General features: G+C 59.5%; 1 protein-coding gene across 5 annotated transcripts; it reads left to right on the top strand.

The window, feature by feature from the left end:
- Positions 1–5,716: 5,716 nt before the first annotated feature.
- On the top strand, positions 5,717–26,830 carry Plekhg5 (pleckstrin homology and RhoGEF domain containing G5). Of its 5 annotated transcripts, XM_063235404.1 has the most exons (22): positions 5,717–5,908; positions 6,568–6,641; positions 17,162–17,291; positions 17,970–18,072; positions 18,435–18,495; positions 18,786–18,877; positions 19,229–19,365; positions 19,654–19,802; positions 20,347–20,550; positions 20,620–20,814; positions 21,551–21,646; positions 22,140–22,190; positions 22,315–22,464; positions 22,730–22,840; positions 22,978–23,127; positions 23,184–23,339; positions 23,437–23,556; positions 24,373–24,505; positions 24,582–24,697; positions 24,803–24,984; positions 25,349–26,128; positions 26,387–26,830. In XM_063235404.1, exons 1-22 carry the CDS (start codon positions 5,905–5,907, stop codon positions 26,394–26,396), a joined length of 3,204 nt encoding a protein of 1,067 aa, XP_063091474.1. In that variant the 5' UTR covers positions 5,717–5,904; the 3' UTR covers positions 26,397–26,830. The 5 variants fall into 5 exon arrangements, with proteins under 5 accessions (XP_063091474.1, XP_063091475.1, XP_063091471.1 ...); XM_063235405.1 differs by lacking the exon at positions 26,387–26,830 and having other exon boundaries at positions 23,202–23,339; positions 25,349–26,132; XM_063235401.1 differs by lacking the exons at positions 5,717–5,908; positions 6,568–6,641 and adding an exon at positions 13,073–13,383.
- Positions 26,831–26,931: the final 101 nt, after the last annotated feature.

Raw genomic sequence — 26,931 nt, 5'->3', positions numbered from 1 at the left:
CCCCATGTCCCCCAGGCGGGTGGAGAGGCCCTGGCGTTCACACAGCCATCGGGTGACAGCCAGCACGTGAGCAGATCGGGGGAGGGCTCAGGCGGCGGAGGGTGTGCTGCGCACACAGCTGCCTGCGTGGGCCTGGTCCCTGCTGCCAGCTGGCCCCTGGCCCCGGTCCATGTGGTGGGTGTCGGGCTGCACTGGCCCAGGCCCAGGTGGCGGTGGGGCTCTCTCACGCAGCGTGACTCTCCGGAACCAGCATTGCAAACCTATTTCTGCAGCCCGGCTCCTGCTCCTCCCTTAGCAACTCTCCGTTCCTCTGGGGCATTTGGGAGAGAGCCCATAGTGGGTGGATGGACAGATGGACTGATGGGCAAGTGCTCATGGCAGCCTTGGTCAAAGGAAGTGGCTGCCTGGCTGTTGGCCTGTGAGTGGGAACCGTCCAGGCCATTTCTTTGGCCTGGAAGGAATTCTGAAGGGGTCCTCCCACCTCATGGGATGTGAGGGTCAGGCAGTGGTCAGGATCCTTCACTGGGGGACAGTGCCCATAATGGTGCTGGGCTGCAGGCCAGAGCCACACCCTTCTTGGGGTCCCCTTTATCTGCTTTGTCCCAAGATGCCCCAGGGCCCTGGGGAAGATGGCTCAGGGTGTATTTGTTCCCAGCATCCTCAAAGGACCTGCCCACATCCAGGGTAGGGGTGACAGATGTCTGGGACCACAGCCATTTGCCCAAGACATGCCCCTCTTGCTTTGGGCAAAGTTTGGGTAGAATCTTGCCTTCTGCAGGGACCCCAGTGAGGGCATCCAGCTGGGCAGGGCCTGGAGCAGCAGCCCAGGCTCCCAGGAGGGCAGGGCACTGCTGTTTCCTGGGAGGGGCGACCTTCTCGAAGCCTGGTCTGGGTGGGGGAAGGAGTGGGTTGGGAGGCTCTGCCCTCTTGGGGGAGAGGGTTCATGGGGAGGATTCATGTCTGCCTAACACTTAACTGTGCCAGCCTAGTGATTAGGGGATCAGCCTCGGAGTCTTAGGCACCAGGGCTCCAGGCCCAGCCTCCTCATGTCCTGTATGCCCTTAGAAAAGTCCTTCTATCTCTGAGCCTCAAATCCTCATCTGTAAATTGGGGGTAGTGGTTATACCTCTCTCAATTGTTCATAACAATTCTGTCCAATAGATCTTTTGTTGTTTTAAATGTTCCAGTCAAAAACTTTAGCTGGGGGTTTAGCTCAGCGGTATAAGCGCCTGCCTTGTAAGCAGGCAGTCGTGAGTTCAATCCCTGGTACCGATAAAAAGGAAAAAGACACACACACACACAAAAAGAAAAGAAAAGAAAAGAAAAGAAAAGAAAAGAAACCAGGTGGAATGAACTTCTTTCTGTCTCTTTGAGACAGGGTTTCACTATGTGGTTTAGCCTGGCCTTGGGCTTACTTTGTAGCCCAGCCTGGTCTTGAATTTGCAACAATCCTTTTGCCTCATCCTCTCAAGTGCTGGGATTACAGGTGTGAGCCACCATACCCAGTTTACTTTTTTTTTTTTTTTTTTGTCTAGAATGAATTTTAATAGTGTGCAATTTTTTCTTTCTTTCTTTCTTTTTTTTTTTTTGCTCTCACTGTGTAGCCCAGGGTGGCCTTGAATTTGCAGTGATCCTCCTGCCTCAATCTCCTGAGTGCTGAGATTATAAGTGTATACCACTGTACCCAACAATAATGTACTTTATGGGCCGAGGATTTAGCTCAGTGGTGTAAGCACCTGCCTGGCAAGCCCCGTACCAAAAAACAAAAAGCAACAACAACAAATAATGTACTTTATTTAACCTAACAGATTCCACACATTTTCATTTGAGTATGCAATCAGTATTTTAAAAAGTCATCTGGAAGGCTGAGGCAGACGGACTGAGCTCAGCCGGGGCAACTTAGCAAGATGCTATCTTGAGAAATAAAAAGGGTAGTTGGGCAAATAGCTCAGTGGCACAAATGTCTGCCCAGGCAAGCACAAGTTGAATTCCCAATACAAGACAGAGACAGAGAGAGAGACAGAGACAGAGAGAGAGAGAAAGAGAGAGAGAGAGAGAAAGGGCTAGTGATGTAACTCAATGTGAAAGCCTCGGGTTCAGTCTTCAAAACAAAAACAACACAAAACAAAAACACAAAGATATGGCCAGGCGTGGGGACACAGGGCTGTGTCATCCCAGCACTTGGGAGGCTGATGCAGGAGAACTGCCAAAAGTTTGAGGCCAGCTTGCACTATGTAGCCAGATCCTGTCCCCAAACAAAACAATCCCGATCTAGAAAGACACCATGGGGAGGAACCCTTCCTTCTCCCGCACTGTCTTTACAAGCACAGCTCACTGTGGACAGCCGACAGCCCCGTGAGGGCCCCATGGTGAGGGAGTCAGGTAGAGACAGGCGTTGGGGCTCTGGATGTGTGGCCAAAGGGACACCTTCCGGGAGGAAGAGGTATTCTGTCCAGAGAGGGCAAGACACCTGCAGAGCGTGATGGGGGACCAGAAGGCAGGAGGCTGTGCTGGTCTGGGGCAGACATCGCCCTGGGATCAGAGCCTTTGTGAATACTGGTCCAGGGCCTCGGGCTCCTCTGGTTAGTCAAGAGAAGTCAAAAATCTGGATTTTTATGTCAAATCTCCTGATTTTTCAAAGTTGGCAGCAGTTCAAATTCTTTTGAAACACTGTGCTCGGCCAAACAAAATATGTCTGCCGGCAGGCTTCGGCCTGGTTCTGGTGCAGATCGTGTCGGGGGAAAAGCCAAAGTCCTGCGACAAAGACTGGGGGCGGGACGGCTGGCGAGCGCCTTGCCTGCCCGGCTGAGGGGCCCTGGCTCGAGCTGCAGGAGCGGGGAGCTGGCTGGGCCGTTCACTGTCAGACTGTCAGGCAGAGAGAGGGAGAGCTCTGGCAGCAGTGTGGGGGCAGAGGGAGGGCAAGTGCAGGATGCCAGGTCTGTCTGGGGCCTCGCTAAGGTGGGGAGCAGAGGAGAGAGGGGCCCGGGGCCCAGGGAGGCCCAGGGCAGGCCGTGGGAACTGCCCTGCCCTCCCCTCCTTCCTCTCCTTTCCAGAGTCCTCTCCACTGGCAGGCTCCTTCTGCGGATCCCTTTGGCCCCGCTGCCCCCAAATCTCAAGGCCTCCCATCCACCCAGACTGACTTCATGACCTCGGGCCCATGGGAGTTGCCGGCTTCCATTCAAACTCTCGGTGAACCTGATTGGCTGAGCTGGGCTGGGGCCACCTCTGGCCCAATCAGCTATGTTCAGGGTGTGACATCACCAGGAGAGCCCCTCCTCACCAGGCCCACCCCTTCTGTAAAACCTGTAGGTGGGTTGGGGAGCCGGGCAGAGGGCTAATGGCAGGCTCACATCCCCTGCCTGACCCCACACTCCCAGGGCCCCCTCGGGCCGTGTGAACTGCCAGGGTCCTGACTGATTTTATTTTAAAGAGAAAAGGAAAATTTCAAAACATGATACTTAGAGGATAACCATGGTTAATACGTTGTGTGTTGTTATTTTTAAATTAGTGACTCAGAGTACAGGATATATGCATTTAATTGTCCAAACAATACTAGCACAAACCATTTTTTAATGAACTAAGAGAAATTAGTATTATCTATCATTTACACACACACACATATTATTTTTTTCAGCTTCTCACACTAGGGAGACGAAACAATGTTTATGTGTGCAATTCTGATTTATTCCACTTACGGGTATGAGCTCTATTTACCTATAAACATCTCCAGTCTATCCTTCTTTCCTAAGTACTATTCCATCATATGAAATTCCATTGTATAAAAATGCCACCTTTTTTTGGGGGGGGGTACCAAGAATCCAGCTCAGGATTTTGTGCTTGATAGGCAGGCACTGTACCACTGAGCTGTGTCCCCAGCCCCCACACTGTTTTGATCCTTTCTTCAGTTGATGGTTATTTAGGTTGTTTCCAGGATCTAGCCATTACAATTATCTTATTTATTAATTTATTTTGGATTTTTGACACAGGGTCTCACTATGCAGGCTGGCCTTGAACTGAGTGTGTAGCCCATGTTGGCCCTGAACTCCTGGAGATCCTCCTGCCTCAGTCTCCTGAGTGCTGGGATTATGGACAGCCCAACTCACTGTAGACTCAGGGTGTCTCAGCCTTGGACCTGAGCTTGCAGAGAGCTCCCTCCAGGGAAGCCAGGCCCAAGCAACCCAGAGGACAGGTCCATCTTGAAGGCCTGCTCCTCAACCACACTAAGTCAAGGTTGAGAGGTTAGGGTTCACATGAGCAGATCTTGGCAGCCCTGTGGCCGTGTTGGGCAATCTGGCCTTCTGTGGCTGCGGCCTGGAGCAGCTGCAGCAGGATACAGCAGGCTGCTGAGGCAGGCAGAGCCCAGAGCAGCAGGAACAATTACACCTGCAGGACAGAGGCCGGAACTCCAAGGACTGGGGATAAAGGGCTCTACATCCAGACCCTGAGGCCCAAGTTTTGAAAACTCAGGGCTCTGGAACATTTCTGGCGCCAACAGATGCTTCCAGACAGGGTGCACGGAGAGCTGTCCTCCAAAGCTGGCTGGGGCTCAGGTTGCTGTGGAATTCAGATGGCAGAGGAGGCACTGCTGGAGCTGTGGCTGGTGCCACCCCTGATGTCCTCCGTTCTTGCACCAGCCTGAGCACGGTGTGGGGCCCCCTGGGGATGTCCCGATCTACACTGGAGACGGCTGCCCCAGGAGCAGGACATGGACACTAGGCAGTGGCCCCCTCTCGGTGAAGCCTTAGGACACCCATGTGGGCCCCTCCTCACCGCAACTCATGTGCGCTGCCCCCACAAGGGGCCACCCTACCTGTCAGGCACTTGGGGACCTCTCCCTCTCCAAAAATTGGCAGGGTCCCCAACAGGTCCCCTGCCCCCAGCCCCAGGCTTGACACTTGGGAGCCTTCCTGGTCCCTTGATGTATGTTGGCTCAGTGAACCCAGTGAACCCAGAAGTGCTAGTCTCTGTCAAGAGTCCTGGAATGGGACAGGGACTGAGTTTGTCTCCTGGGAGTGCCAGGGCCTAGCACAGGGCAGGGATGCCCACAGAGGTCCCACTCCAGCTTTTGGAAGTTGGGTCCGTAATACTCCTGGTCTGGTCTTCGGGAGCCCCTGGACCCATGTGCAGGGTGGGATGGGGGTCCCCTAAGAGGCCTTTGAGGATCTTGGTTTCTGCCTATGAAAGCTGTCAAGTGCGGATGACCCCTCACATAAAGTACAAAACCAGCGACACTGCCAGGGCAGGGGTGGGCACCCTTGGGGTGAGGCTGGGGCTTAGGGATGTCTGCTGCTTGGCCTGGGTGCTGCCGATTTTGCAGCCACGTGTTTGGTGGGAGTGTGGGGAGCTGTGTGCTTTCTGTGCCTAATTAACCTTTAATAAAGTTTGGAAGCCGTGGACCAAGAGAGAATAACACTAAACCTGCGGGAGCCACTGGGGCCACGGCCAAGCACGGAGCCCAAACCCTGGGTCTGCGTGCCGCCGGGACTTAACTTTCTGACCCGGGTGACAGTCACTCTGGTGGGTGCGGTGGGTCGGGGCAGAAAGTCTGGAGCTGGAGCAGGGCTGGGGGGGGGGGTCCTACCGTGCACAGCCGTGTCCTCCGCCACCCCCCACTCCGCTGCTGTGCCGGCTTTCGGCGCCACCGTGCGGGCTGGAGGGGGGTGCTGACCACTCCCTCGCGGGGCGTGCGGTGGGAGGGACCCACCTGGGACACACCCCGCCTGCTGCTCGCTTGCTCGCTCGCTCGGGAGGCGCCAGGGCCGCGCGGCGCCGCGGGCTCCGTCCGGTGGCTCGGCTCCCCGCCCCGGCCAGCGCCCGCCGCCCACCTGCCCCGCCCGGCCTCGCCGCTCCGGTACCGGCACCAGCCCGCCCGTGCCCGGCCGGTCCGCCCGCCGGCGCCTGCTCATGGGTGAGTGCGGGCCGAGGCGCCGGGCCGCGGTGCAGGCCGGGGAGCGGGGCATGGGGCGCCGGGCGCGGGGAGGGGGCGCTGGGCGGGCTCGGGCTGCTCGGTGGGGGGCCCCGGCCCTGCCCCAGACCCGGTGTGGCAGCGCCCCGCTTCTCCCCTCCCCCGCATCCTGCAGCCCTCAGGGGGAGGGGCGGCTTGCAGGGGGCCAAGTGCAGGGTCAGACCTGGACAGCGGGGAGGGGGCTCCCCCAGCCTCCGTGGTGGGGGCGTGTTTGTCTGTAGGGAGTGATTCAGAGGGCATCTTGGACCTCCGCATTCCCAACCCTACCCCCAGCAGCTTGCTGGGACCCCCCTCAGAAAATGTGGGTCCCCATGAGGTCTCCGAACCCCCAACCCCACACTAGTGGACTGAAGGAGGGGCCGCTGATTCCCACAGCCGGTTCTCCCCGTGGAATCTGGACAATTTCCCCAGGGAGCCACACAAAAAAGGGCTGCACACAGATTCTGGGCAGATAAGTTGGCATTTAAAAGAGAGAAGGACACTGACCTCCTTTGAAGCAGCATTGAGGAGACCGCCCCACCCGTCCCTGTTAGGAGGCCACTGGGCCCTGGGGAACCTGGGCACCTCCGTGCCCGGCTGATACCCACTGCTCCCTTCCACAGACGACCAGAGCCCAGCTGAGAGGGGACTGCACTGCCAGCACCCGGCCTGCATGGACAAGGGCCGCGCCGCCAAGGTAGGAGGCCAGGCAGCGGGGTGCCAGGGGTGAAGGAGAGCAGTCCCTCACTGCCCTCTCTACAAGCGCGATGTCCATGGAGCTGGCGAGGGTGCAGCTGGCTGGTCCCTGTGCCCTCTAGGTAAGGGTGCAGGGCAGCTAGTTCAAGATTCAGAGGGGTGCCCCCCCCGGGATGGTGGGGGACTCCTGCCAAAACAGGGGGCCACCTTTTGCAGACAGATGGGGCCTTTGCAGCAGCCCCGTCAGATATGGAAGCTTACAATTCGACTTCCATGGGAGAAGTGGTCCCCAAGGTTGGGTTCCAGTGCCCGGCCGGCACTTGGCCACACTTCAGGGTTCCGCATGGAGCTGGGACACTGTGGGATCGGTGAGCATGACTGTGCCTGTGGGATGACACAGGGAAGAAGAAGGGGCCGCCTGGCCTTGGATGTGGGGCTCCGCAGTGGGCAGAAGATAAATCGGAAAGAACAAGGCCAGGACAGAATGGCAGCGAAGGCAGTGCCCGCACACCTCCGCCTGTGACGCCCGAGCTTTGTGAGCCTCCTGCATGGCTGTGGCAGCTGTGCAGGGAAGGTGCCGTCACCCCACTCCCCAGATGGTGAAACCAAGGTTCAGAGAGGGTGTGACTGGGCTGAGCCTTACAGTGCGTGTGAGGTGGAGCCAGGGTTGGACCCCTGTGGTGTGTGTTTGAGTGACCAGAGTGACTGCTGGATCTGTGTAGGTGCCAGGGCTGAGCAGTGAGTGTCTTCTGAGGTGTGTCTTGGACACTTTAAGAGTGGGTAAACTGAGTCTTGAGGGGGTGAAGTGGCTTAGCCAAGGACCCGTGACTGGGAAATGGGAGACCAGGAATTCAGACCCAGCATCCAGGACTGTTATGCCAGGGCCCTTGTTGCTAATCACTGTAGAGCTTGGTCCTGCCAGCTGCAGGAGTCAGAGACGCCACCTCCCATCCCAGCTGCCCCAGACACATGCACATGACGAGAAGTACACGCAGGACTGTTCTGGGGGTGGCGGGGAGGGGGCGCCTTCAGTTGCCGTGGTCACCAGGCTGGGGGGGCGGCTGTGATGTCAGATGCAATCTGCTGGCACTGCTGGCACTTGGCACTGAGCTCTGGCACTGGCTGCTCGCCTCTCCCTGGATGGGGGCTCCAGGCAGCCGTGTACATTCTGCCAGGGGTTTGCAGAGCCCCAAGGCCTCTGTGAGGTGACCCAGGGGCCAGGACACCCTGTGACAGGCCGCCTGGGGCCTGGAGCCTGCTGGACACCTCTGAAAGAGAGCAGCTTGGGCTCTTGACAGCCCCGCACCCGCTGGAACCAGCAGAGCCTGCAAGGGGAAATGTGGCCCTGTCCCAGTGCAATCCCTTGGGCAAGTGGCCCAGACTCATTGTGGGCACACAGATGCCCCATGATGGGGTGAGTCCTGGAGGAGGAGGAGGCCTCTGCTGGAAGCAGAAGCAGATAGACGGAGGAAGCAGGGGTTGTCCAGGAAGGGGGTGCTATGGGACACAGGTGGCAGGTAGAGGTGACAGGAGAAGGACCCTCGGGTTTGGTGAGGCAGAGGAGCGGAGATCATTGCTGTCCGTAATCACAGGCTTTCATGGCTGGACACGTTTAGGTGCTGGCCGGGTGTGAGGAACTCAGTGCAGTCTCAGTGAACCCTGGTGAGAGCCTGGGGCGGGTAAGGAGACCCGAGCCCAGAGAGGGGCAGGGACCTGCTCACCTCACGCAGTGGCCTGGCTGGCAGAGCTTGGCCTTCACAGCCCCGGTTTTTAATTTTTTTTTTAATTGATACCGGGAATTGAACTCATGACTGCCTACTTGCAAGGCAGGTGCTTATGCCACTGAGCTAAATCCCCAGCCCATAGCTCTGGTCTTTAAAAGTTACCTACTTAATTAATTAAAGTGTTGTAACAGGCTCTTGATACTTAGCTCAGGCCGACCCTGAAGTCACTATGTAGCCTTCCTCCTGCCTCAGCCTCCCAGTGAGTGTGCCCAGCCATGCCATTCTCAGAATGGTGGGTGAGCAGGAAGGACCACCTGCAAAGAGGACCAGACCCCTCCCTTTGGGCCCACCATGGGGCTTTGGTTAAGGCTCCTGAGATGAATCAGCTGCCCCACCTGCCTCCGGAAGAGGGCTGGATAACCAGGGTGGGCTTCCTGGAGGCTGTGGCTGGAGTCCGGGGAGTAAGGAAGTGCTGCCGGCTGGGGGATGCAGCTCAGCAGTACAAGCGCCTGCCTGGCAAGTGCAAGGTCCTGAGTCTGAGTCCCACTTCCAAAAGGGGGGGAAAAAGAAGTGCTGGGATGGAGGAAAGCAGAGTGAGCAGGAAGGGATGTGGGGGCCTATAAGGGGAGCGAGGGGCCAGGGAATGGGGTGGGGACCCAGCGAGAGGACTGGGGCCACCCTGCCTGTCCAGGGTAAAGATGGGGGCTCCAGGACCTTGACCCCTCTTCTGCAGGGACTGCTGGTGACCCCAGTGTGGGGCCTATGACCAAGTCACCTCAGACTGGGGAGCCTCTCTGTGGCTCCTGGGGATAAGAGTGCTCGTGCACTGTGCACTCTGCTGGCCGCAGGCGCTCCAGCCCAGCGCCTGCCTTGGGCAGCAGGACACTGAGGTGTGGGCTTGGACCAGGACTGCCTGTCCCAGAGCCCCGGTTCTCAGGAGCTGTGAGGAGGGAGGCAGGGAGAGGACACTCTTTCTGCTTGGCTCTCGGGGGCCTGGGCACGGAGGCAAGGAAGGCGACATTCACGTTGGTCCAGCGAGGGTTCAAACAGCTGCAGGGGTGGTGAGCCTCGCACCCGCGGCTTACCCAAGCCGACGGACAGGGTGTGTAGATAGGTGCGGAGTGGAGGCTGCGTTTGGTGATATCTGAGTTCTGTCCGGCATTCGTGGCCTGTGAGGTCACAGGAATGAGTGTCTGGGGAGCACAGGAGGCCAGAGGCCCCGGGGTGGAGGGTGGGCGTTGCAATAGGGGCGGAGCAGAAGGTGGGCGTGTAAAGAGGGCGGGGCGTAAGGGCGAGGAGGCGCCCTCTGCCAGAGCTCCTGCAGCAAGGAAAGAGGGCTGGGTTCCTTGCCTCCTCCAGTGGAAACCCCTGGTCCCGAATGCATTTAGGGGAGCTAGGACCCCTCAAAGGGCGGATTGGCCCCCTTTGCTAGCTATGGGCCCAGAGAATCGCTGCGGTTTCTGAGGCACCCTGGGGGCGCGATTCAGAATCCAGCGATTTTGTGGAGCAGTAGTGGAGCCTGGGGACAGTGGGCCCTGGGCCTTGGGGTGATCCCAGCCCCTCGACCTGCTTCTGGCTCTTTCTGCTGCCAGGATAGCTTCCTGCATCAGGCTTCGCCCCTACAGGCCAACGCCTGTCCTGCAGCCCATGTTAATGACCAGGGACAGTGAACTTTCTGAAGAGCCCTTGGGGACAACGCCATCCCAAACTCACTCTCCTGAGCCTGGATCCTAGGTCCCCCTCAGCCTCCGCGTGGCCTCTTGCTGCCTCCTGGGCCTTTCATAAAACCCCTGGTCCCCAGCCCAGCCCATGCAGATGGTAGTGTAGCGTGGCCTAATGTAATCTTTTATGGCTGCGGGCCCCCTGTGCACCAACTGTGACCCGAACCCCAGTCATTGGGAGGAGACCCAGGCCTCTTGGTGAGTCTCACGGAGAAGTAGGGGCTGGGCTGCCCTGAATTAATGTTAGGTCAGAATCCCGAGTTAAGGGTTCCACAAAGTTCTTGGCCTAGGGGTGGGTTTTGGGGTCCCCACTGGCTCCACCTCTGTTTAAGGGGGAGTGGGCTCAGTTACTGCCCCTGCTTTGGCGATCTTAGGATTCTGCCCAGAGATGAGCTCTGAGGAGCCTGTGGGGGCTGTTGGCCAGGCAGGGGGTGACGGAGGGGATTTGGGGAGCTTGTGAGTCACTGTCTGTGCCAAGTAGAGATGCCCTCTTAGGCCAGCAGGGGGTGCTGGAGGCCATACCGAGGCTGTGTTGGGGAGAGGAGGAGTGAACTTTGGCGACCTTCAAACAGTGGAGGCCTAGGGTGTGCGGGGCCCTACAAATTCCTCAGTAACCTGCCTCAGGCTGGGTTGGGGTGCCCTGGGTGTTTGCTACCCACTGCCTCTCTCCTGTTCTTTTCACCTGCTCTCTGGCATCCAGGGCAACACTAGGACCTCAGGCAGGAAGTTCTAGAGAAGTGATGGGGGGTCTCTGCACATTCGGAGAGGATCTGTGTGGGGTGGCTGGACCCCAACTCCCCTTCCCTGTTCCTTCCTGAGGAGCCTGCTGTGTGGCTCTGGAGAAGGGTGTGCTTAGAGTCCATTCGAGGCTCCTGTTATCAATTCTGGAGTCAGGGCTCCAGGGGAGGGCAGGAGGTGAGGGTCACAGACAGACTGAGACCACCCCAGAGGAAAGGGCCTGTGCTGTGGGGCCCTGGGCTCCTGCCAGCTGCCTGGGGACAGTGGGCCCTGGGAATGTGGGGGACAAAGGGTGAGGCCCAGGCAGAGGGGAGGGAATGGGAGGGGCCAGGGAGCCCTGGCTGCCTGGCAGAGCCGCCCCACCCTGGCCGGCCTGCCCAGGCTGGCAGGCTCCACCCTTGAATTTCCGAGGCACTGGCGGGGCTGAGCCCCTGGCAGGGGCATCATTGTACCCGGGCACTGGTTCCAGGCTAGTCAGTCCTATTGGCCGAGCATGGAGCGGGCCCTAGACCTGCCCCAGGCCTGTGGCATCTCCTGGCCACTGAGCTCTTTATCCCCTCCGCCCAGGCTGGAGTCCCAGCCCACTGTGGGACAAGGTGGCCCCCAGGTCCTCCTGGATGCTGTCTGCTTTTCTGGGGCTCAGGGAGGTAGCTTTTGGGGGCTCCAGTAGTCACCAGCCTCTGTGTCTGGTTTCTGGGGGCTCATATCGGTTTCACCAAAGCCCCTGACGCACGGGCCTGCAGTGGCTGGCTGGGGAGTGGCTCCCTGGACCTCTTGGGTCTGCTCCTGAGAGGCCCCAGGGGAAGCCAGGTGCTGTGTGCACCCCTCCTGCAGGGCCTGTGTTCCTTTCTCTTCCCACTCTGTGCTTCCTTGGCCTGGGCTCTCTCAGGAGCAGGGCTTTGCCCTCGTGGTTGGCATAGCCAAGTGACAGTACAACTCAGGGACTTCCAAGCCCCAGTTCCTCAGGTGTCCCTGGTAGGGAGGTGACTTCCCCTGGCCCAGCTGTGGTCTCCACTTGATGTGACCTGCGTACCTATACCAGGGGGTTTCTCCCCTTGCTGGCTGTGGGAGCTCCCTGGCCCCGAGAAGGTGATCTCCAAGACCCTGTGTCCAGCCCTAGCCTGAGTGAGGCCCAGGGTACTGGTCCCCTGGTCAGGCATCCATTTCCCACTGTGTGTTGATAGCCTTGGCTCAGGTCACAAGATTTCTCCCTCCCCGGCAAGCTGGGTTGTCACACAGCTCTTCCTTGGAGTCTCAGGAGTGTGATTCGCTGCCTGCAGCTCCTGGGACACTTGGGGTCACTAGGTAGATTGCTGTGGGGCAGCACAAGGACAGGGAGCCAGAGAAGCCCCACCTGGGTTGGAGTGGGGCCAGGGGAGAGCTCCTGCCGCTGACTCCCCCCGCCCCCGTACCCCTGTTCTCCCTTTGCCTTCACCCATGGGTACACTCTTCCATGTCACCTCTGAAGAGCGTACTGGGACGTGGTGGGACCCTCATGAGACCGGAGGACACAGCCACCGCCAAGGCCCTGGGCCGGGCATGAACACCACAGAGTAAAGGGCAAAATAGTGGTGGCCACGGATGCTAAGCGGGAATCAGTTCAACCCTGGCAGATTGAGAGAGGGCGGGCGAAGGGGCGTTTTTGGGGGGGCCCCCTTTGGAGGAAGTCATGTTGTAGTGGGGGCCCAGTGCCAGTGGTTTGAAGGTCGGACTGCACAGAGTTCCAGATGGAGAGAGTGTGCAGCGCTGAAGGCCTATGAGCTGCGTGGTGGGTGGCCCTCTCCTGGCTCAGGAATACTGCGTCCACCTGCCCAAGAGGCCACCCTGGGATCTGAGTCAGACGCTTGGGTTTTAGCCTTGTTGGTGCACTGTATTGCTTTTTTGTTTTGACTTTTTGAGACAGGGTCTCACTGTGCAGTTCAGGGATGGCCTTAAACTCACCTTGTAGCCCAGACTGGCCTCAGACTCTCAGCAGTCCTCCTGCCTCAGCCTCCCTAGTGCTGGGATTACAGGCATGTGCCACCGCGCCCAGCTTGAACTCCATCTCTTTATGTCCACTTTATCCTCTAGGTGACAATCGAGATATCACTACCTTCCCCTCCTTGGGAAGGAGTGCAGAGGCATTCTGACAACCACACAGAGGGCTCCCCAATCCACCAGCCCCAGGGGTTGTGAGCACCCCTCCCTGATGGGGCCTCAGCTGGGAGCTGTCTGAGCCCATGGAGGGGTGGCTGCCTCTGTCCCTGCCTCGGCCCTCGCGTGCCAGGCCTCCAGGAAGGGTTTAGGGGTAGAGGGGAGGTGGGTGCGGCATCCCTGGGCGGGTCAAGCCTCTGCAGGGTGTCGCTGCCCTGCCCTCTGGGTCCCGGGGCGGGGAGGCCACACAATGGCAGGAAGCCGGGCCGGCTTTGGGCTTTGTCCGGCACGGCACAGACCTCAGCTTCCTCCAGCCACCATGGGGACCGGGCCTGGCGTCTCTGCGCGGCCAGCGGCCTCCAGGCCAGACCCTGGGCCACTCTCCCTGGACTCGGAGCCCCGCAGGGCACAGGGCAGTAGAGTGCAGGTGAGGCAGAGGGTGAGACCGGCGGGGTTGGGGGGTGAACAGCTGTGACCCAGGGTCCCTGGCGTTAGCTCAGAATGGTTGGGATGCCTGACGAGGCTGCACTGTGCGGTCGGGGGCTCGAACCCCGGGTTACAGGGCCCTCAGTGCTGGCCTTTCATGTTTGAGGCCCCCTGGCCACCCCCCTTCCTTCCTGTGTCACCCAGCCTCTGGCCCCAGTCCCCTGTGAGGTGTGAGGCTGGCTTCCGGTGCCATTGCCCGAGCAGGGGGAAGCCTGGAGGTACTCCCCCGAGGGCCCCTCTGTTAAGACCATGGCTTTGGAGGCGCGTCGAGACCTGCTGGTCCCTGCTGGTCCCCTCCCGGGGGTTGAGTCCTGGGAAAGTCCCCTTCCCTCCCCAGAGGCTCTGCCCTCAGAGGCCAGCTTGATGGGCTTTTTTGTGGGGGAGGGGGTGCCTGGATCTGGTACCTAGGAGACCCCAGCCATGGAGGGAGCTGGGCAGACTCTGTGATTTAAAAGAGGGATCCGAGCCCACTCCAGCCTCAGCCTTGGGGGCCTCGGATCTTCCTTGGGATTTCTGAAACCACCCCTCATCGAACCTGCCTGGCTAGGGTTTGTTCGGATCTGGGGCTTGACCTTCCTGATGCCCTGATGTCCCCTGGCTGTGGCTGTCTCTAGAATGGGAGAGGTTGGGACTACATCAGTAATAGAGGAGGCCACAGGCCAGGACGATTTCATGAAAACTACCGCAGGGTTGGGAGCTGAGTCTCTGGACTCTCAGGGTGTAATCATTGGGTGGGTGACTGGTGACTGTGTATGTGGAATCTGCTGTGTATCTGTTACACTGGTTTAAAAACAAGATTGTGTAGCCAGGTGTGGTGGCACACAACTGTAATTCCAATTCTCAGGAGGCTGAGGCAGGAGGATCACTGCAAGCTGAAGGCCAGCCTGGGCTACGTAGTGAGTTCAAGGCTACCCCAAACCGCATAGGGAGACCCTGTCTCAAAAATAATTAAGTAGGCTGGGGATTTGGCTCAGTGGCTCAAGTGTTTGCCTGGTAAACAGGAGGTCATGAGTTTGATCCCTGGTACAAAAAAAAAAAAAAAAAGAAAGAAAGAAAAAAAAAACTCACCTGTGGGCACCGGACCGGGCTAGACACAGAGGTCAGGTATTGCTGAGCTGACACTGTGTCCCCTCCAGGAGGCATGTCATGTGTTCCTTTTTCTGTGGAAGGACACGAGGACCCCTTGAGCATCCAGCTAGGGTTGTCGCCCTCCTGTCCCCCAGTCCTGGCCTCCACAGGTACCTTGAACGAAGAGTGGCGATAAAAATCTGGAATCCAGAGTCCCACACAGACTTTAGAGTCTTGTCCCCTGGCTGCGTGACCTTCAGCAGGTTGCTTTCCCTCTCTGTGCCCCACTTCCTGTGTCAGGTCAGGCCAGCAGGGGCCTCTGCCTCCCAGGAGGGGAGGCCAGGACAGGTGCAGGCCCCGGACTGGCCCAGGCATGGAGGACCCCGTCGGAACTGGACTCAGGCTGTTCCTGCCCGCACCCCACGCCCTCCTTCCCTCACTCTGTCCTCCAGGCCTTCACGCTGTCTGTCTGTTGGCTTGGACATCTCCTATTGTGCTTTTCCAGCTGGTGGGTGTGGACTGAGAGATCAGCTAGGAAGCCCCTGGGGTCACCCAGTTGGGAAGTGACCAGGGCAGTGGTAACTGTCAAGGCCAAAGTAGAGTCCCCAGAATTTTCCAACTGTCTGGACGGAGCATAACAGAGTCCAAGTGACCCCACAGGTTTTGGCCTAATATATTTATTTCCTGGCGCTGCTATTCAAGAGAAATTTGTATTTTTTTTTCCTTAAGATGGAATCTCACTACGTAGTCCAGGCTGGCTTTGAATGTGCAGCGGTCCTCCTGCTTCAGCCTCCCAGATGCTGGAATTACAGGCGTGTGCCATTGCTCCCACCTGTTGAGGAACTCATTCTTAGGCTTGTGTTGTTTTATTTTGAGACGGTGTCTCCATGTGTTGCCTAGGCTGGCCTTGAACTCCAGGGCTCAAAGCAGTGCCCCTGCCTCAGCCTCCTGAGCAGCTGGGATTATAGGCATACTCCATTGTGCCCTCCTCTAGAGAGATTCATTCTTCTAGCTCTGATGCAGGTGGCAGCAGGGCTGTGCTGTCCCTGAAAGCCCTGGGGGGAGAACCTTCCCGGCCTCTTCCAACTTCTGGTGGCCCCAGCGTCTTGTGGCTTGTAGATGTGTCTCCTGATATCTGGACACTGCACAGCTGTCTCTGCTGTGTCCCTATCTCTGGGGTCCCTCTTCTAAGGACTCCTTTGTACGATGAGTCTATATGCTATACTCTATGCTTTTCTACCCAGGATACCCGAATCCATGCTGCCTGCAGAGACGTTGTTTGCAGAGGTGACATTCTGAGGGACCGGGCATCAGGACCTGGTGTCTTTTGGGAGGGTGGGAGGGAGCCCCGGGAGGAGTCGGGCCGGGGGTGGCCATGCCAAGGTTGAATTGCCCGATATGGTCCGTGGAAAAGGCCCTGGCGGTGGTGTCCAGGGACCCCTGGGAGCTGCCTAGACGCTGGACTTCTGGAGTCTTTATTGATTTATTTTAAAAGCATTTTGCATGTGTTTTCAAGGGGGAAAGCTGCTCCCAGAGGCCACTGTGTCCAGTGCTAGTTCACAGGGCCAGGCAGGGTAGGGGACCTCGGGGGCCAGAGAGGAGCGGGCTTGGTGATGGGAACCCTGGATGCCAACCTTGGGAGAGGGTGTGGGTGGACCCCCAGCCCCGCCAGGGCAGGAACGGTTGCTGCAGGCCTGGTTGTCCCAGATGCAAAAACCGCCAAGCAGACTAGAGGGACAAATTGGTGTTCCCTGGTGCCTCATGAATGAGGAGTAGATGGGAGCCCCGGGAGGGTCCCCAGATGATGGTGTCGTGGGTACCCTGACTGCCAGAGTCAGCTCTGCAGTGTCCTGGCCCAGGCACTGAACTGCCAGCAGGGTGCTTCCCAAATGCCAATGTCAAAAAGACGAAAAACAACAAAAATGAAAAAAGCCTGAGCTGCCCCCCACCACCACACTGGGGTTGGACCCAGGACCTCCGCAATGAGCCACACCCCTGCCCTTTTTATTTTTTGAGGTCTGGAAGTCTCTACATGACCCAGGTTGGGCTGAACTAACAATCCTTCTGCCTCAGCCTCCTCAGTGCAAGGATTCCAGGCTTGTGTCACCATGCCCAGGGGTCAGCCTCCTTCTGATGGCTGTTGCTTCCCTGGAAAAGTGGGAAGCCAGCTGGCAAGGACTGGTGGCTGGAGGTTGGGGCTCTGTCACTCTGTGCTGAGTCTGCAGGCTCTGGGTGGGGCCTGCTGCTCAGGCCTGGGCAAGCTCCGAGTGAGGGCAGAGGGCCTGGGTACAGGGCTGCAGGCCTTGCCCAAGCTCAGGGTGTTCCGGGCCAACGCTGAGCTGGCCAAACCAAAGAGCAGCCTGACTTCCTCTCGAGGCCTTTCCTGTGTGTGCATTGGGAGAGGCCTGGCACACAGCTGTGTGGTCCTGTCCTTGAAGTCTTCCCTGGGTGCAGGTTTTGCTCCCCCAGGCATCCCTGGGTGTGGCCCCACAGCAGGTGCCGGGGAAGGCTCCCCACTTCATTAGCTCGAGCTGAGCATAAGGTGCCTCGGGGACTGGAAAGCAGGATGGCCAGGGCCAGCCGCACCTGTGCAGCAGCCTGGCGCTCAGCTCGGGCTGGCCCAGCCTGACCCGCCTTTCCTGTGCCTGCAGGTATGCCATCATGCTGACTGCCAGCAGCTGCACTGCCGGGGACCCCTCAACCTCTGTGAGGCCTGTGACAGCAAGTTCCGCAGCACCGTCCATTATGACGGCCATGTCCGCTTCGACCTGGCCCCTCAAGGTGAGCCTGGCAGGGTGAACCCCGTAGGCATCTCCAGGCCAGGCCTGGCCCTCCTGATGCTCTGCCCAGTGGCATGTGCTGCTTGCTGTCCCTGTCTCTGCTCCTGGTCCTGGGCTGGCGGAGAGAGGCTCCCCCTCCTCCCATGTTTCTCATCCTGGGGTAGGACCAGAGGAGGGGCCTGGGGAGGCGAGACCTGAAAAGAAAATAGTTGGCTTTGGTCCCTGCCTGTAGCATCCAGAGCCAGGGCTTCATTATCCTTATTTTAGTGGGGTGTGGTGGTGCACGCCTGTAACCCAGCACTCAGGAGGCTGAGGCAGGAGGGTCACCGCAATGGGCTATGTAGTGAGTTCAAGGCCTGAACTACATAGCGAGCGGCTGTCTCAAAAAAGACGGACAAAACAAAGCACCCTTATTTTGTAGAAGGGTATGTTGAAGCTGCAGGTGGGTTCGTATTTGTGGGGGGGTCCCTGTGTGCAGTGTTGTGGAAAGAGCTTCTGTCGGTCTGGGTCTGGGTCTGCTGATGAGGAATGGCCCCCTCTCCTAGAAGAACTCAGGGCCGTCACTCCTTGGCCAGGATCCCAAGGGTCCCAGACTGTGTCCCTAGGGAGGTAGCTGAATTCAGGGGCTAAGAGGCACCAAGGCTCTTCCTTGGCAGCCCCCTCCCCGCTTTCTGTCCAGGGTCTGTCCTGGCTCGGAATGTGTCCACCCGCTCGTGCCCGCCTCGCACCAGCCCTGCCCTGGACCTGGAGGAAGAGGAGGAGAGCATGGCAGATGGCAGAGGGTAGGTGGGCAGAGGTGGGCAGTGTGGGTGCTGCCAGAGATGCAGGAAAGCAGACATTTTGGGGCCTTCTCCCAGAAGGATTGCCTGGGGGTCCCTTCCGTTCCCCTAATTCCTGGAGGAGGCTGCCCGGCGTCCTCAGCTCTGAACGGTTTGGATTGGATTCCCATATCCCACTGGGTACCATTGGCACCAGTCCCCTTTGACCACCAGAGGGCGTGCAGCCCAGTGTGGGCGCAGCCTGCATGGATTACTTCTTGACTGGGATGAACAGGTGGTGGGGAGCAGCCTGGGGCGCCACTCACATCTCGCCCTGGCCAGGGCCCACCTGCATCTCCCCCACTTTCCCCTCCGCTTCCCTGCAGGGACCGGAAGACCACGGGCCTGAAGCTGTCCAAGAAGAAGGCGAGGAGGAGGCACACAGATGTGAGGGCCCCTCAGGACTGGAGGGGGCTGGGGACACCAGGCTGGGCCCCCAGGATGAGGAATGCAGTCTGGAGTGAACGTGTCCCCCTGTCCTGTGGCCCAGGGCTGCCCACCGGGCCCGATGGGGCTGCTTCCGGAGCTCCTGGGCTGGAGGAAAATAGGGAGGCCTCCTGGCGGTGGTGGCCAGGGCTGGCGAGATCCCTGTTGGGCTTCTCATCCTGGACTGTAGGCTGGGACGGGTAGGGGACCAGCGGTGACAGGGGAGAAGTTGACCTTGCCTGTTGTCTCAGGACCCGAGCAAGGAGTGCTTCACCTTGAAATTTGACCTCAACGTGGACATTGAGACGGAGATCGTCCCGGCCATGAAGAAGAAGTCACTGGGGTAGGAGGGGCTGGGGGGAGCTGAGGCGCACGGCACTGGGGCAGGTGTGGCCTCCAGGCTCAGTGGCCCTGGGTCTGCACAGGTGTGGCTATGTGTGTCCGAGAAAGCCAGCCAGCAGGCCCACCTGTGCCAGGGGCACCTGGCAGTCAGAACATGACAGGGCCGGGGCTGTGGCATAAGTGCCTGCCTTGCAAGCAGGCAGTCGTGAGTTCGATCCCCGGTACCGATAAAAATGAAAAAGACAAAAAAAAAAAAAAAAAAAAAAGAACATGACAGGGCCCTGTGTGGCCCACGTGTACCCTTTCCTGCTGGGGCTGCCCCCTGACACCCACGCCTCCATCCCGGATGCAGGGAGGTGCTGCTTCCTGTGTTTGAAAGGAAGGGCATCGCCCTGAGCAAAGTGGACATCTACCTGGACCAGTCCAACACGCCGCTGTCCCTCACCTTTGAGGCCTACAGGTTCGGGGGACACTACCTGAGGGTCAAAGGTAAGCAGCAGGCTCCTGGCGCTGCTGGCTGGGCAGGTGGCAGATAGCAGGTGGCAGGTGGCAGGCCTCAGTGGTGATCAGAGCCCCTCCTGCTAACTTCCGATTGGCCCCAAGAAGGCTCATTACCATACAGGTGGCTCTGTGGTGCTCCTGAGTGGCGGGTGCTGGTGGTCCGGCAGAGGGAGGGCAGGCAGGCCTGAGCCCCAATCCTTGGGGAGAGAGGACTGGGGTCCCCTCCTCCAGGCCCAGGTGCTGAGCACCACTTGTCCTCCGCACAAACCTCCCCAGCCAAGCCGGGGGACGAGGGCAAGGTGGAACAGGGCGTGAAGGACTCCAAGTCCCTGAGCCTGCCCATCCTGCGGCCAGTGACCGGGGCGGGACCCCCCGCGCTGGAGCGTGTGGACCCCCAGAACCGCCGGGAGAGCCTTGATGTTCTGGTGAGGAGGAAGGGCCGGGCAGGGCTTCTCAGGGAGTCACCCTCGACCCCTCCTGGCACCTCTGGAAGATGGGGCGCACAGGGGACTCTTTCTTATCCTTCTTCACCTCGCTGATGGGGTTCCCGTGCCAGGGAGTTGGAGTCCGTGTTCCTGTGTGTGTGTGTGTGTGTGTGTGTGTGTGTGTGTGTGTGTGCTGGTGCCGTGTGCTGGTGGTGGTGGCATGTTTCTTTCCACCTGCTTCACGCGTGTGGCTGGGGACACAGTGAGGTGAATCTTGTAGGGTGTAATGACAGGCACTCCTGGGAGGCCGAGGCAGGAGGACGATACCAACTGAAGCCCAGCCTGGGCTACACAGTGAGACCCTGTCTCAAAAGCAAAACTAAAATAGTCAGGTGAATGTGCGTCTGGACTTTCCAGCTTCCAGGGCGTGTCTGGGTCTCAGGAGAGGGGTGCAGAGGTCTCCCACATCCCTGGAAGATCCCGGAGACCTTTTGGGGTTGACACTGTGGGGGATGGGAGCTGGCCTTGACCCTTCCCCTGCCAGGCCCCTGGACGCCGGCGTAAGAACATGTCAGAGTTCCTGGGGGAGGCCAGCGTCCCAGGGCAGGAGCCCCCCACGCCCTCCAGCAGCTCTCTGCCCACTTCCGGTGGCCCAAGCAGCGGGGGTGGCGACAGCTGGAAGAACCGGGCGGCCAGTCGCTTCAGCGGCTTCTTCAGCTCCAGCCCCAGCGCCAGCGCCCCCGGCCGGGTATGTGGTCCCAGGGCAGGGGCCCCGCTGGCCTGACCTCACCTGACCTGACTCCGCGGCACCTTCCAGGAGGTGGACAAGATGGAGCAGCTGGAAGCCAAGCTGCACGCCTACAGCCTCTTCGGGCTGCCCCGGCCGCCCCGGCAGCTGCGCTTTGACCATGACTCCTGGGAGGAGGAGGAGGAAGATGAGGAGGACGAGGAGGAGGACCGTGCCTGCCCGCGGCTGGAGGACAGCTGGCGGGAGCTCATCGACGGCCACGAGGTGGGTGCAGCTGCAGCCTCCTCCCTCCTCAGCCCCTGTGAGGGGGATTTGGGGGAAACTGAGGCCAGTGGAAGAAGTGTGCTGCCTGGCCGCGGCATGGCAGAGCGGGGACAGACCTGGGGTTTTTTAATTTTTTAATTAGTACCTGTTTGCAGTGCGTAGTATTTGGATTTGTCTTCAGGGTAGATGCAGGCATGTGACACCTCGTCATTCTTCCCGTCCCCTTCATCTCTGGACCCCTATTTTCAAAATATTGATCTCCCTGTTTCCTGTTACCTCTCTTATTTATTCCTTGTTACACAGCATTTAAACTCATGTCTCCCATTTGTTTCACTCTCTATTATGGCCTCAAGGTGCCATTTTCCTACAAATGACACAAGTCTATCCTTCTTCATGGCAGAGTAGTGCTCCACTTTTTTTTTTTTTTTTTTTTTTTTTTTAGTACCAGGGATCGACCTCAACCTCATGCTTGCCAGGCAGGCACTTATGCCACTGAGCTAAACCCCCAGCTCCTACCATGCTTTCTTTATCCATTCCTCTATGGATAGACATACATGCTTCCAAGATTTAGCTGTTATGAGTTTTGCTGCTATAAACACGGTGTGCATGTGTCACCATGGTGTCAGATGCTGGTGTCTTGACTGTGACCATCCACCCACGTGGGGAGGGTGACCTGCCCCTCTCGGGGCCCCTCCCCAGCCCTCCCTCCAGCTGACCTGGCCTGGCCTCCCTCCAGAAGCTGACCCGGCGGCAGTGTCACCAGCAGGAGGCCGTGTGGGAGCTCCTGCACACCGAGGCCTCCTACATCCGGAAACTGCACGTGATCACCAACGTGAGTGTGCCCCTGCCCGCCTGCCCCCAGGTCTCCTGCAGAAGGGGGCATCTGGAGAGGCGATTCCCACCCACAGGCGCTGAAGGGGGCTGTTCAGAGGTTTCCTGCATTTAGATGGATTAACACAGGCCAGGCTTCAATGGTTCATTTAGTAGTTGCCTCTGAACACTGCTGCGTGCCAGGTGACCTTGTGCCCATGCCCTAAGTGGGTCAGGGTGGGCACTGTGGGAGTCTAGCAGTAGGTTTGGGGGCCCAAGGAGGGCTTGTTGGGAGGAGGACTCTCAGCCCCCGGAAACTCAGAGGCTCCGCTAGGACAGAAGTGGAAGGGAGAATTCCAGGCCTGGCTGCAAGGCCAGAATCCCCAGAGCTTCCCTGCAGGTGCGGCCCTGTGGGGGACTTGCAGCTCCTGGGTGCGAATAGGCAGGAGTGCAAGCTCTTGGCCGCTGGGCGCTTCAGGGAGATGGAAGCCTGAGCTGTGTGTCCTGCCCCACAGCTGTTCCTTTGCTGCCTTCTGAACTTACAAGAATCCGGGCTACTGTGTGAGGTGCTGAGGGGTTGGGGGCGATGGAGGGGGGGGGGAAGGTGTCGAGGAGGGGCGGGCTTGGGGGCGGGGCTCGCAGGGAGGACTGGGCGGGGCGTCCGCCGTGCCGACCGTTCCTCCTGGGCAGGTGGAGGTGGAGCGGCTGTTCAGCAACATCCCCGAGATCGCGCGCCTGCACCGCGCGCTGTGGGGCACCGTGATGGCGCCGGTGCTGGACAAGGCGCGGCGCGCGCGGACCCTGCTGCGGCCCGGGGACTTTCTCAAAGGCTTCAAGACGGTACGGGCAGGGCCACCGAGGTAGGGCTGGGGCACCGGAAAGGCTCTGGGTCCGGATGCCGTCGGCCCATCACTGGCCAGTCTCCTTGGCCGGGGCTCCAGGGGACCCTTGTGAGTCGCCCGGGTGTGAATCCCCACTCGTTCGTCTCCCCTTTCACCGAGCCTCGGGCGGCCACTCTCCTGCAAGCCTGGGGCCGTGAGCTTGCCGCTTGGGGAAGCCACCAGGGGCGCGCGGTCACCGGTGCTGTGGTTCTGCTCTGGCCCAGTTCGGATCCCTCTTCAAGCCTTACATCCGCTACTGCATGGAGGAGGAGGGTTGCATGGAGTACATGCGCGGCCTGCTGCGTGACAACGACCTGTTCCGCGCGTACGTCACGGTGAGCACCCGGGGTTAGGGTTAAGCAGGTCTGCTCAGTGGGCGTGGTTATGGGCGTGACCTGGGCGTCGCCGTGAGCGGCCCGGGGCGTGGTTGTAGGTGTGGCTTCATATCTTCCCCGCCCCCTCCCGGCTGCAGTGGGCCGAGAAGCACCAGCAGTGTCAAAGACTGAAGCTGAGCGACATGCTGGCCAAGCCCCACCAGCGCCTCACCAAGTATCCGCTGCTGCTCAAGTCGGTGCTGAGGAAGACTGACGAGCCGCGGGCCAGGGAGGCCGTCGTCACCATGGTAACCGGGCGGTGGGCGGGGCGGGCTAGCAGGCCCTCCATACCCTAGGCCTGAAGCCCCCTCGCGGTCCGCAGATCAGCTCGGTGGAGCGCTTCATCCACCAAGTGAATGCGTGCATGAGGCAGCGGCAGGAGCGGCGGCGGCTGGCTGCCGTGGCCAGCCGCATCGACGCCTACGAGGTGGTAGAGGGCAGCAACGACGAGGTGGACAAGGTGAGCGCAGAGTCCGTGGGTGGGAGGATCGAGGCCCTCGGAGGAGGAGCCGGGCCTGGCCCTGAGCTGCCTGCCCTGCGCCTGCACCCCGCCCCAGCTCCTGAAGGAGTTTCTGCACCTGGACCTCGCGGCGCCCATGCCCGGAGCCTCACCCGAGGAGACCCGGCAGCTGCTGCTGGAGGGCAGCCTGAAGATGAAGGAGGGGAAGGACAGCAAGGTGACTCCCTGCTGCGGCCGGACCTCGCCACACCCTGGCTTGCCCTGTGGGTTCCTTCTGCCCGGGCACCTTCGTGGTTCTCAGCTGCCGGGTCAGTTAGGTGGTGGCCTGAAAACTAGTGACTCAGTGGTCGCCCTGAGGAGTGATTAGGTGCCTGCTGGTCTTTTTTGTTGGTTTGGTGGTTTTTTGGTACCAGGGATTGAACCCGGAGTCTTGGCACAGAGCCACATTCCTCGTCCTTTCATGATGTTTTATTTTGAGATGGGCTTTTGTTAAGTTATTGAGCTCAAACTTGTGATGCTCCTGTCTTGCCTTGCAGAGTGCCAGACTGATAGGGCACTGCCACACCCACTGAGCCACCTTGCTAGTGTTGCCCTTTACTCTGTAATACAGAGAGACTCACCCCCTGTGGAGTGGGGACAGGTCCATTCAGGGAGGGCTGTCAGCCCTTCAGACCTGCATGCGGAGAGCCAGCAAACTAACAGTAAAACCTCCTCCCTTTTCCTATGTTTCCTGTGCTTGTGATAAGCTCCCAACTGTATCTCAGTGACATAAAGTGATCTTCCCTTTTGTTTTAACTTAAAACATTAATGGGAGCCAGGTCTAGTGTACACACCTTAACTCTAGCACTTGGAGGCTGAAGCAGAAAGATCCCTGGAGTTCAAGGCCAGCCCTGGAATACAGGGCAAGACCTTATCTCAACCAAAGAATCTGAAGGAGGGGGGTGTGGGGAAGGGGTCGGGTACAGACTGAGAGTGCTGCAGCAATCCCAGGAACGCCTGCCTGGCTCCCCGGCCCCTCCTGTCTCTCACCCAGATGGATGTGTACTGCTTCCTCTTCACCGATTTGCTGCTGGTGACCAAGGCGGTAAAGAAGGCTGAGAGGACCAAAGTCATCAGGCCACCGCTGCTCTTGGACAGGATCGTGTGCCGGGAACTCCGGGACCCTGGTGAGCCGTCTCGGCCCCCTGTTCCTGGGCAGGGCTCTAGTTCTCGTGTATACTAACGTGGCCCTTACCTGACCAGGCTCCTTCCTTCTCATCCACCTGAACGAGTTCCACAGTGCTGTGGGTGCCTACACATTCCAGGCCAGTGGCCAGGCCTTATGCCGTGGTTGGGTGGATGCCATTTACAATGCCCAGGTGACAGCATGGTGGCCTGTGGGTGGGTGGTGGGCAGGGGAGTATGGCGAAGGTGCTGCCAATTTTAGCTCACTCTTCCCCTGTGCCTATTGACCCTACCCACAGAACCAGCTGCAGCAGCTGCGTGCTCAGGAGCAGTCAGGCAGCCAGCAGCAGCTGCAGAGCCTGGAGGAGGAGGAAGATGAGCAGGAAGAGGAAGAGGAGGAAGACGAGGAGAGTAGCACTTCGGTGGCCAGCTCCCCCACCGTTCTGCACAACAGCAGCCGCAGCCTGAACTCCCAGCGCTGGTACATTTCCCCAAGGGCCCTTCATAGATCTCAGCAGGGCAGGGACTGTGGCCCAGGATTCCTGGATCCAAAGCTGCAAAGCTGACCCTGGGCAGGGACCAGCCATGTCCCTTTCCTCACGTCGTACACCTAATGGGGTACTCAGGATGGCACCATGTCCCAGAAGAGTGTGGGCAGGGAGGAGTGTTAGAGCCATTTCTGACCTGTTAGTGGGAGCTGAGATTCGGCACTGTGATCCGTAGTGGGCAAAGGAGCCTAAAGGTCTCTGAGCCTTGAGCTCCCCAGGCACAGCTGTGACCCTCTGTGCTTTGCCAGTATAGGGTGATGCCAGCCTTCTGGGCTGACTCTCCTCCTGGCCCCACAGTGCTTCTGATGGCTCTACCGAGACCCTGGCTGTGGTTGTGGTCCAGCCAGGGGAGATGCTGTCCTCCCCCGAATTTGACAGTGGCCCCTTCAGCTCCCAGTCGGATGAAACCTCTCTGGGTACCACAGCCTCCTCCATCACGCCCACCAGCGAGCTGCTGCCCCTGGGCCCAGTGGATGGCCGCTCCTGCTCCATGGACTCAGCCTATGGCACCCTGTCCCCCTCCTCCCTGCAGGACTTTGTAGCCCCAGCCCCAGTAGCAGAGTTGACACCCCAGCCCCTAGAGCCATCACGCACCCCTTCCCCTCCACCCTCACCCCGCCTCCGCCGACGGACACCAGTCCAGCTTCTGCCTCGCCCACCCCACCTGCTCAAGTCCAAATCTGAAGCCAACCTCCTGCAGCTGCTGTCTGGGGCTGCCCCCCACGCAGCACCCCCAGCTCCCAGCCGAAGCCTGTCTGAGCTCTGCCTGGCTGCTGCCACCCCTAGCACTAGGACTCAGGGCTCCCCACAGGGAGTGGGGCCTGGCTGGAACTATCAGGGACTATCTAGCCTGGGCTGTGGCCCTAAGCCATCGGAGCTGGAGGGCAGAGCCAGCTGCCAGGCTGGGGAGCCTGTGGGCCCCACCAGGAGGAGGTGCAGGGAGCTGCCCCTGGGGGTGTCACCCCAGGCCCAGCCTGAGCCCCCTCCAGGGCTCTCAGCTCAGCATAGGAAGCTGACCCTGGCCCAGCTCTATCGAATCAGGACCACCCTGCTGCTCAACTCCACGCTGACTGCCTCGTGAGTAGCCCCACCGGGATCGGGGCAGACAGCTCGGGGTGCTGGCGTTGGTAACACCTAGCTGTGATACTGGGTAGGGACATGATTGTGAGTAGGTGCATGGGCATTTAGGAATGGGCAAGGGGCCTTGGACCTGCCCCAAGGCCGGGACTCAGTTGTCTATGGCGGGTGGCCGCAGAGGCTCCTGAGGTAAGGGCATGAAGGACCCCTCCATGATGTCCTCCAAGGAAGGACGTCTTTCCCTTCCTCACCTTGCAGGGAAGTCTGAGCAGAGGGAGCCCCTACCAAGGGTGCCGCTGACCAAGGGACAGCAGATACATGCCTCCTGGGAGTGTGGCCCCTGCTTCTGCTGAGCCAGAGTGCTGGGCGGGACCCCTGCCCACCACCCTGGCTGATTTGCACTTGCCGGACTCGATGGAGTGGAGGACAGCTTGGTGGAGCCCCTGACCCAGGCTACAGGATGCCCCTGCCTGCCCAGAGGGTCCGGTGTTCCCTGTTCCTGAGGTTACCAGCTTTGGCCCTCTGGACTGGGCTCCCAAGATGCTGGTCCCACTGCCACCTTCATCTGGCCTCAAAGGGACCAGCCCCTGTCCCTAGCACCCACCCTCCCAGTCCTGCTGGCCGCCCCAGGCTCAGGTTGCCGCTGTGTAAAGCTGAGTATTTATTGAGCAATGGTTCTTTCATAAAGACTTGTATATATTCCTCCAGAGAGTCCTGTCTTTCGGGCCACCCTTTTCCTGACTTAGGACCCAGGTCCTGGGTGGCTCTGTGCCCCTGCAGCCACAGTGGGGCCCTGTGGGAGA

This window comes from Cavia porcellus, unplaced genomic scaffold (genome assembly GCF_034190915.1).
Source record: "Cavia porcellus strain 051 isolate PalLab524CR breed Dunkin Hartley unplaced genomic scaffold, mCavPor4.1 scaffold_25, whole genome shotgun sequence".
Classification (NCBI taxonomy): domain Eukaryota; kingdom Metazoa; phylum Chordata; class Mammalia; order Rodentia; family Caviidae; genus Cavia; species Cavia porcellus.
Note: the sequence above shows the minus strand (reverse complement) of the source record. Positions and strands in the feature narration are given on the sequence as shown.

Excerpts from the sequence above, each read along its gene's own strand:
- Plekhg5 (XM_063235401.1), top strand. The coding sequence starts at position 13,207 with ATGGCAGGAAGCCGGGCCGGCTTTGGGCTTTGTCCGGCACGGCACAGA. Across the intron at positions 20,551-20,619 it reads GCGCCAGCGCCCCCGGCCGG|GAGGTGGACAAGATGGAGCA; the intron begins GTATGTGGTCCC and ends GGCACCTTCCAG. Across the intron at positions 21,647-22,139 it reads AACTGCACGTGATCACCAAC|CTGTTCCTTTGCTGCCTTCT; the intron begins GTGAGTGTGCCC and ends CCTGCCCCACAG.